The 16,341-nt window shown below is 41.4% G+C and overlaps 1 protein-coding gene across 2 annotated transcripts in view; it reads right to left on the bottom strand.

The window, feature by feature from the left end:
• The window catches only part of SORCS2 (sortilin related VPS10 domain containing receptor 2), a 1,283,650-nt gene that overhangs the window by 117,777 nt on the left and 1,149,532 nt on the right, over positions 1–16,341 (bottom strand). For both annotated transcript variants that reach the window (XM_077477839.1, XM_077477840.1), the window contains exons 16-17: positions 15,168–15,301; positions 11,903–12,028 (exon numbers count right to left, since the gene is read on the bottom strand). In XM_077477839.1, the coding sequence (XP_077333965.1) occupies positions 11,903–12,028; positions 15,168–15,301 (260 nt within the window). The remainder of the gene's footprint in view (positions 1–11,902; positions 12,029–15,167; positions 15,302–16,341) is intronic.

Raw genomic sequence — 16,341 nt, 5'->3', positions numbered from 1 at the left:
GTAATGTTCTAATCTGATCAATATACCATCATATTCCTGGGGAATCAATTGATCATTTTTCACCCTGGCTGATTGACTCAGCTTGATCGATTCAGATCTAAATCTACCCTAAATTGACCAGAAGGTAAGTTGTGCTTATTTAATTGTTTGCACAATTGTATTATTTTGATTAAACCACACATCAATAGGATAAAAAACCAAAGGGTGTATGGTCGCCATAAGATATACCTTTGAAAGTATTTTGTTATTATATCTGTTGATAAAATACCTGCCGAATCTACCAGAAACTATGGAGCTTCTAATTTCCCATGCCCTCTGTAGTGTTTTTGCAAGAAGATTATCAGCCTTGCCTAATTCACCTCTGTGAACCACCACCAGAACATTAACTGTACTCATCTCCATAACATAGGAGAAGGGGAGTTGTAGTCCTAACACACTTCCTGCCCTAGGGTGAAAACCCACATCTTCCATAGATACAATGTGGTAAGTGAGGGTTTCCACCCTAGGACAAGAAGGGTGTTACTGGCAGGATCACCAAGTAAAAAAAAAAAAAAAAAAAAGAAAACAAATGCAGCCATCACATGTCAATTTTAATAAAAATTTAATTTTTGTTATTGGGTTTAGATATACTTTAATAGCTATTTTTGTTGCCTAGGTTGTAAAGGCTTGTACAGACTTCTTTAAATAAAGTTAATATAAGTTTTAATATATAAATAAAAATGGGAATACTGTGATATAAATGATATGATCATAAAGTTTGTTGCTTGTTAATGTTTGTTGCTTAAAAAAACTGTTTTAATAAGAACCTCTTTACAAAGGAAGACTTAGAGTGGAGCGTTAGGCCGCGTACACACGGGCGGATTGTCTGCCCAACTAAGTTCGTCAGACAATCCGACAGACAGTCCGTTCAACTTTTGAATGAACGGACTTGACCACACACGATGAACAGACAGTCCGCTGAACACTTGCGCGATGACGTGTACAGCACGTACGACGGGACTAGAAAAACGACGTCCAATACACTGCAAAGCAACCTTCGGCCGTGTAAATCCTTTCTGAGCATGCGCCATACTTAGTCCGTCCAACTTGCCTACACACGAGCGGACTGTCCGCTGAAACCAAGTTTGGACGGACAAAACCAAGTTTGGACGGACAAAATTACGGAAATTACGAAAGACTAAGTCCGTCAGACTGTCCGCTGAAAAAGTCCGCTGAAGCCCACACACGAGCGGATTGTCCGCTGAAACACGGTTCAGCGGACTAAGTTGGGCAGACAATCCGCCCGTGTGTACGCGGCCTTAGTCAGAAAATTAAGTCCTGCTAGTGCACTTCATACTGGCCACTTTTGAATGTATAGATATGTAAAACATTAATAAAAGTGGCTATACTATTTTGAATCCAGTAATACACTGTCTCACCCTGCTCTGCACATACTCAGTTGCTTTCCATTTTTAGGCAGTGCTGAGTTTGCAGAGGCTGATCTGCTGACAGCCTTAGACCCCTTTCACACTGCCGAGCCCATAGCGCAGGCGGTAAAACGCCGCTATTTTTAGCGGTGTTATACTGTCGGATTTGCAGCGCATTTCGGTAAAAGCGCCCCCCGCTAACGGCCAAGAAAGGGTTAAAACTGCCCACAATGCACCGCAATACACCGCTCCTTCACCGCTCCTTCACCACTCCAAAGAAGCTGCTGGCAAGACTTTTCCTGACGTCCTGCCAGCGCACCGCTCCGGTGTGAAAGCCCTCGGGGCTTTCACACTGGAATGAATGGTGCAGCAGTTTGAGGGCGGATTGCAGCCGCTTTTTCTAACAAAATGCTCTCAGTGTGAAAAGGCTCTAAAAGCTGAATTAAATCCTCCTATCCTATCTTACAGCCAAGGAAGCTGCTTCTGTTTGATGTGAAACTACCATGGTGCTGCACAAGTGACCAGTTATGACCAGTTATGACACCAGCCATTTGATGGCTTGGCAGTTTGGTTGATGACACAAGCAAATGGGACAGTTAGCAATCCTGGCATTCCAGGAATGTATCTGTTTTTTTAAACCGTTAAATTGATGGGGTTAGTTCTGCTTTATGATTTACTGCTGTTTAGGGGCTCTGTGCTTCAGAAAAAGGCCAGTCTCCAGCAAGAAGAAACAGGAGCAATGATGGAGGCAATTTACAGCACACACTCATTTTGGTGGCATAATTAATAATGTGAAAGATATGTTCCTTGCTGGAGAATATCATTTTTTTAATCAAATTATCATGTTAAAGTTCCACTTTAAAACCCTTCTCGGTGGTCAGCAGGTCCGAACTTTGCTGTCTTCAAATGCTTTTGGTTATGTCAGATGAATGCATCCCTTGCCATGTGCTGTGGTTCAATCCACTTACATTTATATCACTATAGGGTATAATAATACAAGAGTAACACAGAGGCAAGCAGGGAGAACCACAGCATGCAGTGGGGAGGGGAGGGGAGGAATCCAACATATTCTTGTAGACACCTACAACCCTCTTGAAATAATAACATCATGTTTTAAAAACTTTATGTGTATTTAACGTTTTTGTCTTATTTTCTTCTCTCATTAGTTGTTAAGCAGTAACCAATCTGGCCGCCTCTATAGCTGAACATACATGTAGAAACCCAACTGTTCAATCGCACTTTCAATTTGAATTTCTATCAGAAAAGATTTGAATGAATAACCCATTATCTTCTATTGACTGCTGGGAAAATGGAAGAAGCCCCGATTGACTGTGTCAGAAAATCTGATTGCTTTCCATCAGGTTTCTTCACAGGGTTCCTGTTTTTGATCACTTGTAAGTATATTTTCAATGTAGTAAATCTATTTCAATCTATAATATCAGTTGAAATTTGCTGGTCATTGTGGTCAACTAATTAATGGTTGTTCTTTCAACTAGACCTGGTTGAAGTTGCCAGAAAATTGCTTTGAGTGTGGCTAGCACAATGGCTAGTCTACACATCACTTAATTTTATAAATTTACAAAAATGTCAAAGAGCAAACAATCACTAAAAATAAAAAATCACTTTAAGGTAATAACAGCTTAAGTTATGCTCCCTTTTTTGCTGTTCCAAGCATATCATGTTATATGAGAAATTGTTGAATGAGCTGTCTATGAATGAGGAATTCATAGACAGCTGTCCATCCACTGAAAATTCAGTAAGTGTTAAAGTAATAGGATAACAAACCAAGTAAACCACAGCCAGACCAGAGGTGCTAAACAATTTAAAGGGCTGATAATTATGTGAATTTTGAACCCCTAACACCGTGCTGTTGGCAGTCCACTGGAGAATTGGAAGTAATCAAAACAAAATAAAGTCTATATGCTGGGTATTGGTAGAAGGAAGGACGTCCATGGATATAAAAGAGGTAAATGGTTGGGAGGATAAATAGCTCTTGCTTCCAAGAGAATCCATAAAATACATTTATCCTATAGCCATAAAAATAGAACACAGTCTTATGTAAAAGCAGGTCACATCCATCCTCTGTACACTCAAGGTTATTCCAGCCCTGGTGGTTGGTGGTGAATATGAAAGTCTATAAACATACAATACATGTTTTTATGGATTCTCTTGGAAGCAAGATCTATTTATCCTCCCATTCCCAACCATTTCCCTCTGTTATATCTATGGACATCGACCAATGTGCAGCACACAGACTATGTAAAGTATAGGATGCTTGCTCGCTGGCCTCAAACTTATGCACAGAGTTCTATCATCTGGGACTTTGGTTGTCCTCCACTAAGGTCTTGATGCCAGCTGTGTGAAGCAATAAAAACCCAACCCCTTCATTTGCACTTATGAATGATTGCTGCAATCTATTTATAGCCAAACTCAGTACAGGCATACCCCACTTTTAAGTACACAATGGAGTTTATTTACTAAAGCTGGAAATTGCAAAATCAAGCTCACTTCTGCATAGAAACTAATGAGCTTTTAACCCCAGATTGTTCAATTAAGCTTTTGTAATAAAACCTGGAAGCTCATTGGTTTCTATGCAGAAGTGAGCCTGATTTTGCACTTTTCAGCTTTAGTAAATAAACCCCATTGTGTACTTAAAGGTGGGGTATGCCTATAATAAAAACCCCATGGCAGATTTTATTAAATGTCCCTGTTTTGGGTAATATTATCTATTAATGCTCACCAAAACATATATGACCTACTGTTATGTTGTCAAGGTTGAAAGAACAAAAAGTTGTTTTAGCCTATATAAAGTTATCTGCTTACTCATGTCATTTTCTTACCTATATTATGTGAGCCAATCAGCTTTTCAATGCAAGTCTGAAAATTGACCAAAGGTTTCTTTGATAATTAAAAGTGTTAATGAGGGAAACTCATGTGGGCAGCACAGTGGCTTAGTAGTGTCTTTGGTTGGATTTTTGGCCAGAACACTATCTGCACAGAATTTGAATGTTCTCCCTTTGCTTGTGTGGGTTTCCTTTGGGTACTCTGGTTTCCTCCGACACTCCATAGGTATGGTAGGTCTAAACTGGCCCTGGTATGTGTGTGTGGGTCAAAAAGTTAACTGCAGCCTCCTAGGCAGACCCTGGTAATACTTTGTTGAGTGGCTAACTCAGCTCTGGTACTCATTTCAAGCATGGAGACCCTTTCTTAGGTTTAAAGCATGGAGCCAGGTTGTTAGGTTTGAGGATCACAACATGGTTATGGCAATGGATGAATGGAAGCTCTTGACGCTGATAGCAAGCAATAAGATCCACTTATTTTCTGAATAAAATTTGAAAGGGAACATTGGTTTGCTCTAAGCTACAACCGCTCTTCCTTCCTACACAAACTTTCCAACCATGAAGTTCTGGCTGCTAAGGGGAAAAAGACACCATTGACAAAAAAGGGCTGGTGTGGCTGTGTAGACTCTGCATGTACTGTATGTATAGTACATATCTGAAGTTTGAGCTAAAATAAAAGAGTATATTTTAAAACAGATTTATTGTGAACGTTAAAAATCTTGACAGATATAGGGTATTAGTTCTCTTACATGAGCTGCATGCAGTGTATAATTGATCATTCCTGGCACAATGGACATTTAGTACCCGCGGTGTACCTGTCAGAGAGTATGCCCACAGGAGCTCAATAGGCTTAGGCAGGCCATCATTCTTCAGCAGTAAATGTATGATCCATCAGACATCAAAGTGCATGCGAGAAGCAGGACACACTGACAATTTATCAACGTGCCCTTGTGGAACAAGCACAGTACAAAGTCCATTCCGGCTTACAGGTCCTTTATTTTATTTCAGCCGGGGATATTTCTCACATCATCAGTGTGTATGATAGAGGTGCATTCTGTGCCTCTAAATTTCACGCTTCAAGACTCCCATTCATAGCAAATGATGCTGCCATCCATCCAGCTTCAGCGGGGAAGTGCTGGACTTAATAAATAAAGCCCAGTATGATAATGCATTGTCTACTCTCATCACTGGCTTATAAATAACTAAACGTGTTGGTAAATCACCATTCCATGAACAGCCTGCATGAACAGAAGATGCTAATCACAACCAGCAAACATTCTTGGGACAAACATTGAGCTATACACAAAAAATTTTAAAAATCAAAAAAGGAGAAAACTCAATGGACCAATTGATCTATTCTGCTATCATTCTTCTATGTTTCTACTGATAAAAGTTGTGAATTAAATGGGTTCATTTGACATGACTTGAGCTATGACATGTAATTATCCATAGCAATCTGATATCACCTTTCATCAGTTTGTAGTAGCAAGAAGCAAGGATGCCAGGAGTTACTAAACTGCACATTGCTCCTTACCTTACTAGAAAAAAAAGAACACTTTACTGCCCTTCAAACTTTAGGGAGGCCAGACTGTAGCCGGTGGGAGTAGAAGATGTCCTGGCATCGCTGAGATTAAACAATGCCATAGACTTGATGGTCATTGTCAAAAATAGTGCCCCATCATTGGTGTCAGTGGGAGGAATAGTGCGCCTAACTGGTGTCAGGAGAATTAGTTCCCCATCTTTGGTGTCAGTGGGAGGAATAGTGCCCTGTCATTGCTGTCAGTGGAAGAATTAGTTCCCCATCATTGGTGCCAGTGGGAGGAATAGTGCCCCATATTTGGCGTCAGTGGAAGAATTAGTTCCCCATCATTGGTGTCAGTGGGAGGAATAGTGCCCCATATTTGGTGTGAGTGGAAGAATTAGTTCCCCCATCATTGGTGTCAGTGGGAGGAAGAGTGCCCCATCACTGGTTTCAGTGGGAGAATTAGTTCCCCATCTCTAGTGTCAATGGAAGGAACAGTACCCCATCGTTGGTGTCAGTGGGAGGAATAGTGGCCCATATTTGGCGTCAGTGGAAGAATTAGTTCCCCATCATTGGTGTCAGTGGGAGGAATAGTGCCCCATATTTGGTGTGAGTGGAAGAATTAGTTCCCCCATCATTGGTGTCAGTGGGAGGAAGAGTGCCCCATCACTGGTTTCAGTGGGAGAATTAGTTCCCCATCTCTAGTGTCAATGGAAGGAACAGTACCCCATCGTTGGTGTCAGTGGGAGGAATAGTGGCTCAAATGAATTGAAACAATAGTGCTCCAAGGGCCAGATAAAGAAAAGCAAAGAGCCACATCTGGCCCGTGAGCTGCAATGTGGAGACCCCTGCTATAAACAAACATACCCTCTCCCTCCCCAAATAAAGAGTGACCTCTCTAAAGACTGCACACTATTATGCATGGCGTAGGAAATGCTTAGTGTTTGGGGAGTACTTAGTGATTTGCAAATGCCAATTTTTAGAAAAGTCATTACTTGCTTAAGACTCACAGGAGGCCAGGCAGGGGGAGGTAAAAACAAGCAGATGATTTGTGCTTTTATTGCCCCCCTACAAGCAGACATTGTGCTGCTCAGGCTCTGGCTATGCATTGTTGCTTGGCAATTTTAATGCTACATGCAACCATTCAAATTCCCCGTGTAAGTTATTGGTGCTGTGCAGCAACTACAACCCAAACATTTTGGTTAGCAGTTGTGGCTCCTTCCCACTATGCAAATTTAATGGCTTACAATAAAAAAACTAAAAAAAAATCAGGCATCAGGAGGCAGCCGTATCACATCCTGAATGTTTGCAAACCTCCTTTTACCACCCTTTGAAAACTTAATTCAGTACAAATGACTTCTTTGGCCCTATGAGGTCTACCACCACACATAGGAAAGACGGTATAAACTATGAATGTAAGATGGCCCTGGGAGGTTATTTTGCGTGTTTTAACAATATGACCGCTTTAGTTGTAAAAAAAGGTTTGCTTCAGTTTTCCATTTAGAACTCCTTATTCAAATGTATCACAGAGTCATGAAGAGGATGATGTATTTACTTTCCATTTGTATACTCCTATTTTTTCCACCATAGAAATTCCTTTTTTCTTTTTTCTTCTTTTTTTTGTACTCTATGTTTCTTCTTATGTACCAAAAACTTTAATAAACAGAGATTATACACAAAAGTATCACAGAGGCGTCCCCTACTCCTCCCTCTGCTTAAAATACACATCTCTCTAGATGTGTTGCCTGCTGGCGAGACCTGGTATTGCAGAGTGACCTTAAAATGCCATGATTAAAGTGACTTTGTTGCAAGGAAATTATGACTACCTTTGCTTAGCCTCTTTTGAAAATGCTGGTTTTCCAGGCTGTGTCTTGTCTTAAACTGACACTAAAAGTACATAGTACATAAAAAAACAAAAAAAAAACAACAAGCATGTCATACTTACCTGCTGTGCAGCTAATTCTGTGCAGCTAATTTTGCACAGAGTGGCCCAAACCTCATCTTCTGGGGTCCCTCGGTGGCTCTATTGGCTCCTCCCCGCATCAGATAACCCCCTAGGAGAAGTGCTCTCCCGGGGAGGTTAACTTGCGGGCACGCTCCTGAGTTCAGCATTTGGCGGCCATAGATGCCGAATGTAGGACTCGGCCCCACACGGCGGCCGCATCATTGGATTTGATTGACAACAGCGGGAGCTAATAGCTGCGCTGCTATCAATCTATTCAATAAACAGCCAAGAACTCCAGGCAGAGAGACGGCACGTCCCCGTGGGACACGTTTGAGGGTTCAGGTAAGTAAAACAGGGGGGGCTGGTCACTGACAGGTGTTTTTTCACCTTAATGTATAGAATGCATTAAGGTGAAGAAACATGGACTTTTACAACCCCTTTACAGGGTTTGATTTACTAAAGGCAAACAGGCTGTTCACGTTGCAAGGATAATTACCCCTGTGAATTAGATAAAGCTCTGCTAACTTCATGGATGGGTATCAGTTTGGGGGAGTGTGCCTTCCTATGCAGGCTGTATTAAATGTAGACCACCCTAGTTAACACCTACATTTGATGCCAAGCCTCCCTGATTCAAAGAAATGAAGTCCAATGAATAAAAGGGGCAGACCAGGGACAGTCCAGCTTGGAAGGAAATGGCTAGATGACAACGGATGGCTTCCAGCCAGGAAATGAGACAGGATCTAATTTGCTACAGCTTCAAATACACAGTATTGTAGTGAAATCAGAGAAATCAGAGGAAGCAATTTTAGTACAGTAGAGGAACCTGTACAACTGTGCCAGACTGAAGGCAATGCTGGAGTTCAGTTTTCCGCACAATGTCGCACAGTGACCCGTGGTAAAAAGCACCTTTTACTGAAAAGTACAAGTGTAAAGACAGCCTAAACCAATATGTATGTACTGACAGTATGGTGAATGTCTGTACCTTTCTTCTCTTTGTTCTTTTTTCAGTTTTCATGGTTATGAAATCCTCTGTATCCACAAAATCAATAAAATGACTTTGTTAAAAAAAATTCTGCTCAGCTCTTGGGACGTTGTAATGCGAAGCAATATATTTTCTTATTCAGTAACAATAGTACGTTTTGCAGAGGCTCAAACCAAAGAAAACTGAACAGAAAGTATGGTAGCACAGGTAAGTATATAATGGGTCCGATCTATGTACATTAGTACCCTCTGTAAGCATATAGAATAGTGTTGTTTGCAAAGATTTGTAAGCATTTTTTATATAAACTTTTTAACATTAGATCAATCAAAATAAAACAGTGAGCCATTGGCCTCCTTGTGTATTTTAAGCCTACATGTTTATTTTACATTTTCGATAAAAAAAAAAAAAGGAAAAAAAGCAAGGATAGGTAATTCTAGCTGTTTTTTTTTTTTTTTTTTTGCTGTCTGTGTCCCCAGTGAGGAAATTCACTCTCTCTACTTGTCTTGGTGACCACTGTCAGTGCTGTCACTGAGACTGATGCCGCGTACACACAATCGGAAATTCGGCCAGCAAAAGACAGATGCAAGCTTTTGGTCAGAAAAAGCAACCGTGTGTATGCTCCATCAATCTTTTGCTGGCCGAATTCCAGCCAGCAAAAGATTGAGAGCATGTTCTCAATTTTTCGGTCAGAAAAAGTTCAGATCGGAAATTCCGATCATCTGTAGCAATTCCGACGTGCAAATTTCCTACGCATGCTCAGAAACAATTTGACGCATGCTCGGAAGCATTGAACTTAATTTTCTTGGCTCGTTGTATTGTTGTACATCACCGTGTTCTTGACGGTCGAAAGTTCAGCGAACTTTTGTCTGACCGTGTGTATGCAAGCCAAGCCTGAGTGGAATTCCATCGGAAAAACCATCCAAGATTGTTCCGATGGAAAATCCACTCGTGTGGGGAACATTTTCTAATTGGGATACCGTACTTGTTTCCTTGACAGTCTAGAAGGGGTTTCTCTCACTTTGGACAGATTTCCTCTCATTTTCTAATGTATTAATGTACCAGGAAGTATGGAAATCACCCCAACTGGACATAGATGTCAAATAATCTGAGAGGGGTTTAAACCTTCTGCTACACTTGCCAAAATCTAAAAAAAAATGTTGGCTTTAGATATTCCCCTTTAAAGTGAATGTAAACCTTATTCATGAAATTTGAGCTAAGCACATATATCTATAGTTTTTTCTTATCTCTCTCCAAAGCCTTAACTCCCCTGTCTTTCTGCTGCTCCATTCTTCTGTTGTCAGCATGATAACTTCTGACAAGTTCCCCAACAACTGAGATAAAACCAGCCTGAAATTTGTGTTGGGTGGGTACTATAAATAGATTAGTAGAGAGCTTGTCTAATCACAGCATAGATCTGCACATTCCCTCCTTCCTTTGCCTATGTGGAGTGGGGATGTGTGCCTTTAATCCAATCAGCTGTCACACAGTGTAAGCCAAGAATCCACACCCAGCGGTGAACAGGAAGAAAAAAATCTCTAACATGATGTGCACCTTCTAAAGCAGGGGTCTCCAGACTTTCTCAAGAAAGGGCCAATTTACTGTCCTTCAGACTTTAGGAGGGCTAGACTGTAACCAGTGGGAGTAAGCAATGCCCAATCTTTGGTATTAGGGGGAGAAATAGTTGGTGTCACTAGGTGGAATAGTGCCCTATTTTTGTTGCCAGTAGAAGGAATTATGCCTCACCATTGGTGTCAGTGGAAAGAATAGTGCCCCATTGGTGTCAGTGGCAGGAATTATGCCACATTGTTGGTGTCAGTGGCAGGAATAATGTTTCAAGGGCTAGATAAAGGCAAGCAAAGGGTCTCAGTTTGGAGACCACTGTTCTAAAGAATATAGCAAGATGAAGACAGCAGATATACATGTAAAACTTATATAGGGTGATTTGTTTCATCTCTGTGTATCATCTGAGGCTTCTCACTTCACTGGGTATATGTGAGGGTTTACATCCACTTTAATTAACTACTTTCTCTGAATCCTCCACCTGCACAGATGAGTAATAACCTACTCATGTATTGAGGGCCTCTGATGCACCCCACGCTCTAGCCCATCAGCCTTCTGTATACCTGCATGGTACACATGCCACCCCACAGGACACCTGCTTCATCTCTAGCTACACTTATATAGCCGTTACTTAACACTGCAACCACCTGCACCTGCTTCAACCCTATGGACCCCTGACTTTATGTATATAATAGTGACCAGGACTATCTCAATGGTATGATTGATATGTCAAATTACCTATCCTTTTATATGGTGCCTGTTGCACCCCACATTACTTTTATGTAAACCCTGTTTTTACTCTCATGCTCAATAAACTTGATTTTGGTTAAAAAAACAATTAACAACTTTTTTCAACTTCTTCACCTGGCTATTATATTTCTCTTGACTTGTTTATTTTCTCTTTTTTTTCTTTTTTATTAAAGTTTAAACTTTTTTTTGTTTTCATTAGTTTTGTTCTTTAGCTTTTTCTGTGTTGCAATTTAAAAAAAATGCAAAATTAAAAAAAAAATGCATTGTCTCTGATAAATAATTTTACAGCACTTTATATCAGACCCCTTCTTGCTTTTCCTTTCACTGAAGATCTTTCCACAAAGATGAAGATTGTTTCTGTAGGATGGCCCTGCCCAGCTGATCATATGGTCAATTGTCCAAAAGCATTTTTCCAAATGACTGATATTCTTTCCTTGGTGCCAGGATGGCTGCTTTGGACATACACCGGCATGGTTACCCGTGATGATCATGAACGTTTACATATCTTTTGTAAACTTGCCAATGGACAGACAGATGTCTCCCCAAGAATTATGAGTTTGGTAATGTGTTTCGTAGGACTCAGTGATGGTCAGAAGATGAAAATACATGCTCGCTGAGTAAAATGAAAGACAGCCCCTGCTGCAAGCAATTTGCAGTGACCCGCTAAGGTAAGTCTTCATGCATTGCATTAGACTGCTGTATTGGCGGGTGGGGGGCAGGATCAGGTTGTTTATGGCCACCCTAAGTAAGATTCTTCAGTGGTCCAATCTGACTGTCAAAACTGTTGCTATCCTTGGACTACAAATGGTTCCTACTATTGTGTGGTCACTGGAAAATGGAAATTCTGCAACTTTACCTTAACTTGTTATAGATTGCCCTGTGACTCAGAAGACTCACCCAGTGGTGCTTGTGTATGTCTGTCCAAGTGTACAGTCTTCAGGAGGAGATTCGGGGTTAAACCAAAAATCAGCGAAACATCGACTGGATTCTTTATGACTATACTCATGTTCAAACCCATAATCACTGAAAGACAAGAACATCTGTATTATATATGTACTTCAATGGAGAAAGACAGAGAAATACCACATAAAGTTACATTTAAAACTCCATTGCTAGATGTAACGATGAGGTACCGTATATACTCGAGTATAGGCCGACCCGAATATAAGCCGAGGCCCCCAATTTACCCCCAAAAAAACTGGCAAACTTATTGACTCGTGTATAAGCCGAGGGTGAGACATGCCTGTCCATCCCTGTGTGTGTGTCCGTCCATCCCTGTGTGTCCGTCCATCCCTGTGTGTCCGTCCATCCCTGTGTGTCCGTCCATCCCTGTGTGTCCGTCCATCCATCCCTGTGTGTGTCTCCATCCGTGTGTGTGTGTGTGTGTGTGTGTGTGTGTGTGTGTGTGTGTGTGTGTGTGTGTGTGTGTGTGTCCAGCCTACCTTTGTCCCGAGCCTCCGTCCCGTGCCTTGCCTCCTTGCCTCCGTCCCGTGCCGTGACTTGCCTCCTTGCATCCGTCCCGTGTCGTGCCGTGCCTTGCCGCCGCCGTCCCGTCCCGTCCCGTGCCGTGCCTTCCCTTGCCTCCGTCCCGTGCCCTCTTCGTCGGCGGCCATTGTAAAGTTCAAAAGCTGCGCCGCCGCCTTCGCCTGTGATAGGCGGAACACTGAATTTCCCAGCAGCCTGTGTTCCGCCTATCACAGACGTCGTATCATCCTCGTCCGTAGTACGAGGATGATACGATGTCCGTGATAGGCGGAACACAGGCTGCTGGGAAATTCAGTGTTCCGCCTATCACAGGCGAAGGCGGAGCCGGAGGCGCGGCTTTTGAATAGAATGGCCGCTGTCTGTCTGCTCGACACGCTGATCGAGCGGGCAGACAGCGATGACTCGAGTATAAGCCGAGGGGGGCACTTTCAGCCTCAAAAAAGAGGCTGAAAATCTCGGCTTATACTCGAGTATATACGGTAATCAGAGATACAATGGATTGATGTGGCATAGAAAGAAATACAAGGCAAGAAATTTTTTTTCTTCGTTTTTTTCTTGCCTTTAAACCATAGTAAACCATTTTACTGTGTTTCTGCTGTGACAGCTTTGCTGATTGTATATTTATAATGCTTTTGGTAGCTCTCAGGCAGCTATGTGAATTGCCTGCTATGGAAAAGATTGCTACCTGCTGCAGTGCCTTACAATCATAAGAGGTAAAGTGTATATCAATAATCTTTAGGGCATGTTCACACTATGGGCCAAATTCATCAAGCAGTGCCACCACATACTGCGTACTAAAAGTGGCATATCAAACATTATAATTACTTATGATAGTTACACTTGCCTCATTAAAGTGTACCTAAAGCCTCCTTTATTAAGTTTGGATTGAATGGGGTAGTGTTATAAGTTGGCAATTTGATCAAGTATGGACTGGGCATGCAACAAGGAAAGCACCAACATATAATGTCCTGATTACATTTTATTCAGACTTATGTATCATAAAAAATGTATTATGTTTTGGGGGTTCAAAGTATCCCCTGTCAACAGAACTTGACACTTGGTTGCTGGACTAATAAAACTGTAGGAATTCTGAGGGGTAATTATTTTTAATTGCTTCAGATTCCAGTTAAGCCTTGAAGTATAACCAAAATCAAAGTGAAAGTAAAAAGGAGATTCCAAGCTTTGGGTTGACACTAGAACAGAAATAAATGGGAAATCTTCCAATCGGGGCACTAGTTCATGTGCCCATTGGGATACCCCTGGATTCCCTTAATTTGGAGAGATTTCACCCCCTGTTTTGGCTTTGGGACAGGAAATGAAAAGAAACCTCCCAAATAGGACACAGATAGCAAAAACAAAAAAAAAAAAACTGACAAAGATTATAGCCCTCCCTTACTCTACCCAAAATGAAAAAAAAAAGTTTTGCCTTTAGTTCTACTTTAAGTCTTAACTTAAATGATCCCTTGTTGAGAATTTAGGGGGTAGGTTAAAGAAAATGTACTTACCCAATCCTCTGTGCCTGTTAGCTGGTAGACTGGTCCCTGTCATATCTTCTCCTATACACTCCAGCAGTTTAAGGATCTAAAATCATCAATTCCAATGCAGGGTTCATAGCAGTGGACATGAGGACAAGAAAGAACAGTCCACCACCAGATCATAGGAGAGTGCCATCCGCCATGGGAGCATGGGATTAGGCAGATTTAAGGTGCTTCTCCTCTCCTCTAGACTAAACAAGCAGTTAACCCTTACAATGTGGGTGCAGACCCACTTCAAGGTAAATTTTTCAAAATTCCTGGAATTGGACTTTAAGCCTGATGAAAGGGGATCATTGGACCCCCACCCCCCGAAATACATTGGCTTTCAAAGATTAAAAATCAAAATAAAATTAAATCTGCGCTTTATATTTTTGTTTGTGGTGTTTTTGTTCTTGTGCACTTAGCTTTTTATTACTGTCTGTGACCTCGCTGGGGAGGTTAACCCTCTAATTGTCCTGGTGAGCATTATTAGTAGGTTGGAAATGTTACAGTGGCCACTAGAATAAGATTCAAGTTCAAACTGACTAAGGCTGACTAAGACAGTACTAATTTCTTTCCTGCAACCTCGAGTTGGGGAAGCTGGGATGAGACAGTGATCTAGGAACCGCTAGCAATAATTGCAAGTGAATTGGGCAGGCTGGTTGTACCAGGGTCGATCAATCGATCACCTTGGTACATTCAGCCTGCCCACACATGGTTCAGATCTCGGTTGGTTCCTGCTAAACCGGTCGAGATTCAAACCGTCTATGGCTGGCCTAAGAGGTGATTTCAATCAATTTGGAGAGATTTCGACTTGTTTCTTGTTGTAAAGGGGAATCTCCAGAATGGGAGTAAGCCCTGCCCCATTAAAACTAAAAAAGATATTTGGCTTTAGATAAACTTTAATGATGGAACAGTTTCAGGCATTAATTCTAAAAGAAAAAATATCTGGTCAGGGTTTTGACTCTTCCATTCTCTATCCAAAACTAACAATAAGTTTTAGCTTTTAAGTTAAAGAGGTGTTACTTTATAAAAGCACTATATAACTCTATGCTATTTTTCAGAACAAACTGTCATGTGAGTTATGTGTGAAGTGGTTCTGTACAGAGACTGTTCTACTTTTGAATCTTTGGTAAATGAAGTTGGTAAGTAAGTTAACATACCACACAAAGTCAGTACTTTCACACTGGCAGATTTTCGAAGTCAATGCGGAGGTGAAACTTCTTCCCTTAATACACCATGATGAGGTCTTTCTTCTGCGAAAACTTCTTTGCCGACCCATAATGCAATGTTCTCCCTGTATGTGCATTGCATAGAAAACTGCATTATTCATATATAAATATCTCCTGCTAAATATCAGGCAGTTGCTTTTCCAAACAAAAATTCATAAAATATTTTACTCTGCATTGTACAAGTGAACAACCTTTATAACATGCTCCAGCATGGGCAGCAATATAGAGAACCAATAAAATGTCTATATTCTAACCCACAACTCACTATTCTCAGCATATTTCAGGTCATAACATCAATGTTGATGTTAGATATATTCATTCTCAATAATAAGATGAATGAGTGCCACTCACTTACACCGGCACGGCTATCAAATTGGAATGAGAGGCTGTGTCTATGCATCTGTTGCATTCCCATAGACACAATTGCCTGCATGTCCAGGCTCGGGTGTCATCACGACCATAGAGTCCGGATCCACCTAGATCCCTGAACCAGCACCCAGCTCAGACTTTTTCCAATCATGTGTAGAGAATTCCGACGGACACAGTGTGACGCATGCTCAGAATAAATTACGAGACGAAAGCTATTGGCTACTGGCCTCTTTATAGTCCCATCGTACGTGATTTACGCCACCTCGTTCCAAACGATCGGATTTTCCGACAACTTTGCCCGACCGTGTGTATGCAACACAAGTTTCGGCCAAAATCCGTCTGAAAAAATCTGACGGATTTTGTGGTCGGAATGTCCGACCGTGTGTACAGGGCATTAAAAGGCATGTGAGGCACTTTTTCAAAATCTGTTTGAGACAGTTTTTCTTTCTGTACCCCAAAAGAGACATGACCGGGGTGCGGAGTGAAAAGAAACATTGGGGGTGTGACCTGGTTGGAGTCCAGGTTGAAGTTGCCACTCCATTAATCTTAGTAGAACACCATAGATGTGCGACTTAAAGGGGTCACCCTTCCCTCCTTGAATGCCAAAAGAGAGTTGGTCTCAATTAGCTTAAATTTTAGGCAAATTCAATTTGGCAAATACAATATAAAAGTGCCACATTCAATGTGGCACAAAAGTGGCGCATTTTAGAACTATCAGAATTTGGTGCATGAGCTG

Source organism: Lithobates pipiens, unplaced genomic scaffold (genome assembly GCF_037356315.1).
Source record: "Lithobates pipiens isolate NorthernLeopardFrog02 unplaced genomic scaffold, aLitPip1_a1.2 Scaffold_13, whole genome shotgun sequence".
NCBI lineage: Eukaryota > Metazoa > Chordata > Amphibia > Anura > Ranidae > Lithobates > Lithobates pipiens.
The sequence above is the reverse complement of the archived record's forward strand: the minus strand, read 5'-3'. Positions and strand labels throughout refer to the sequence as shown.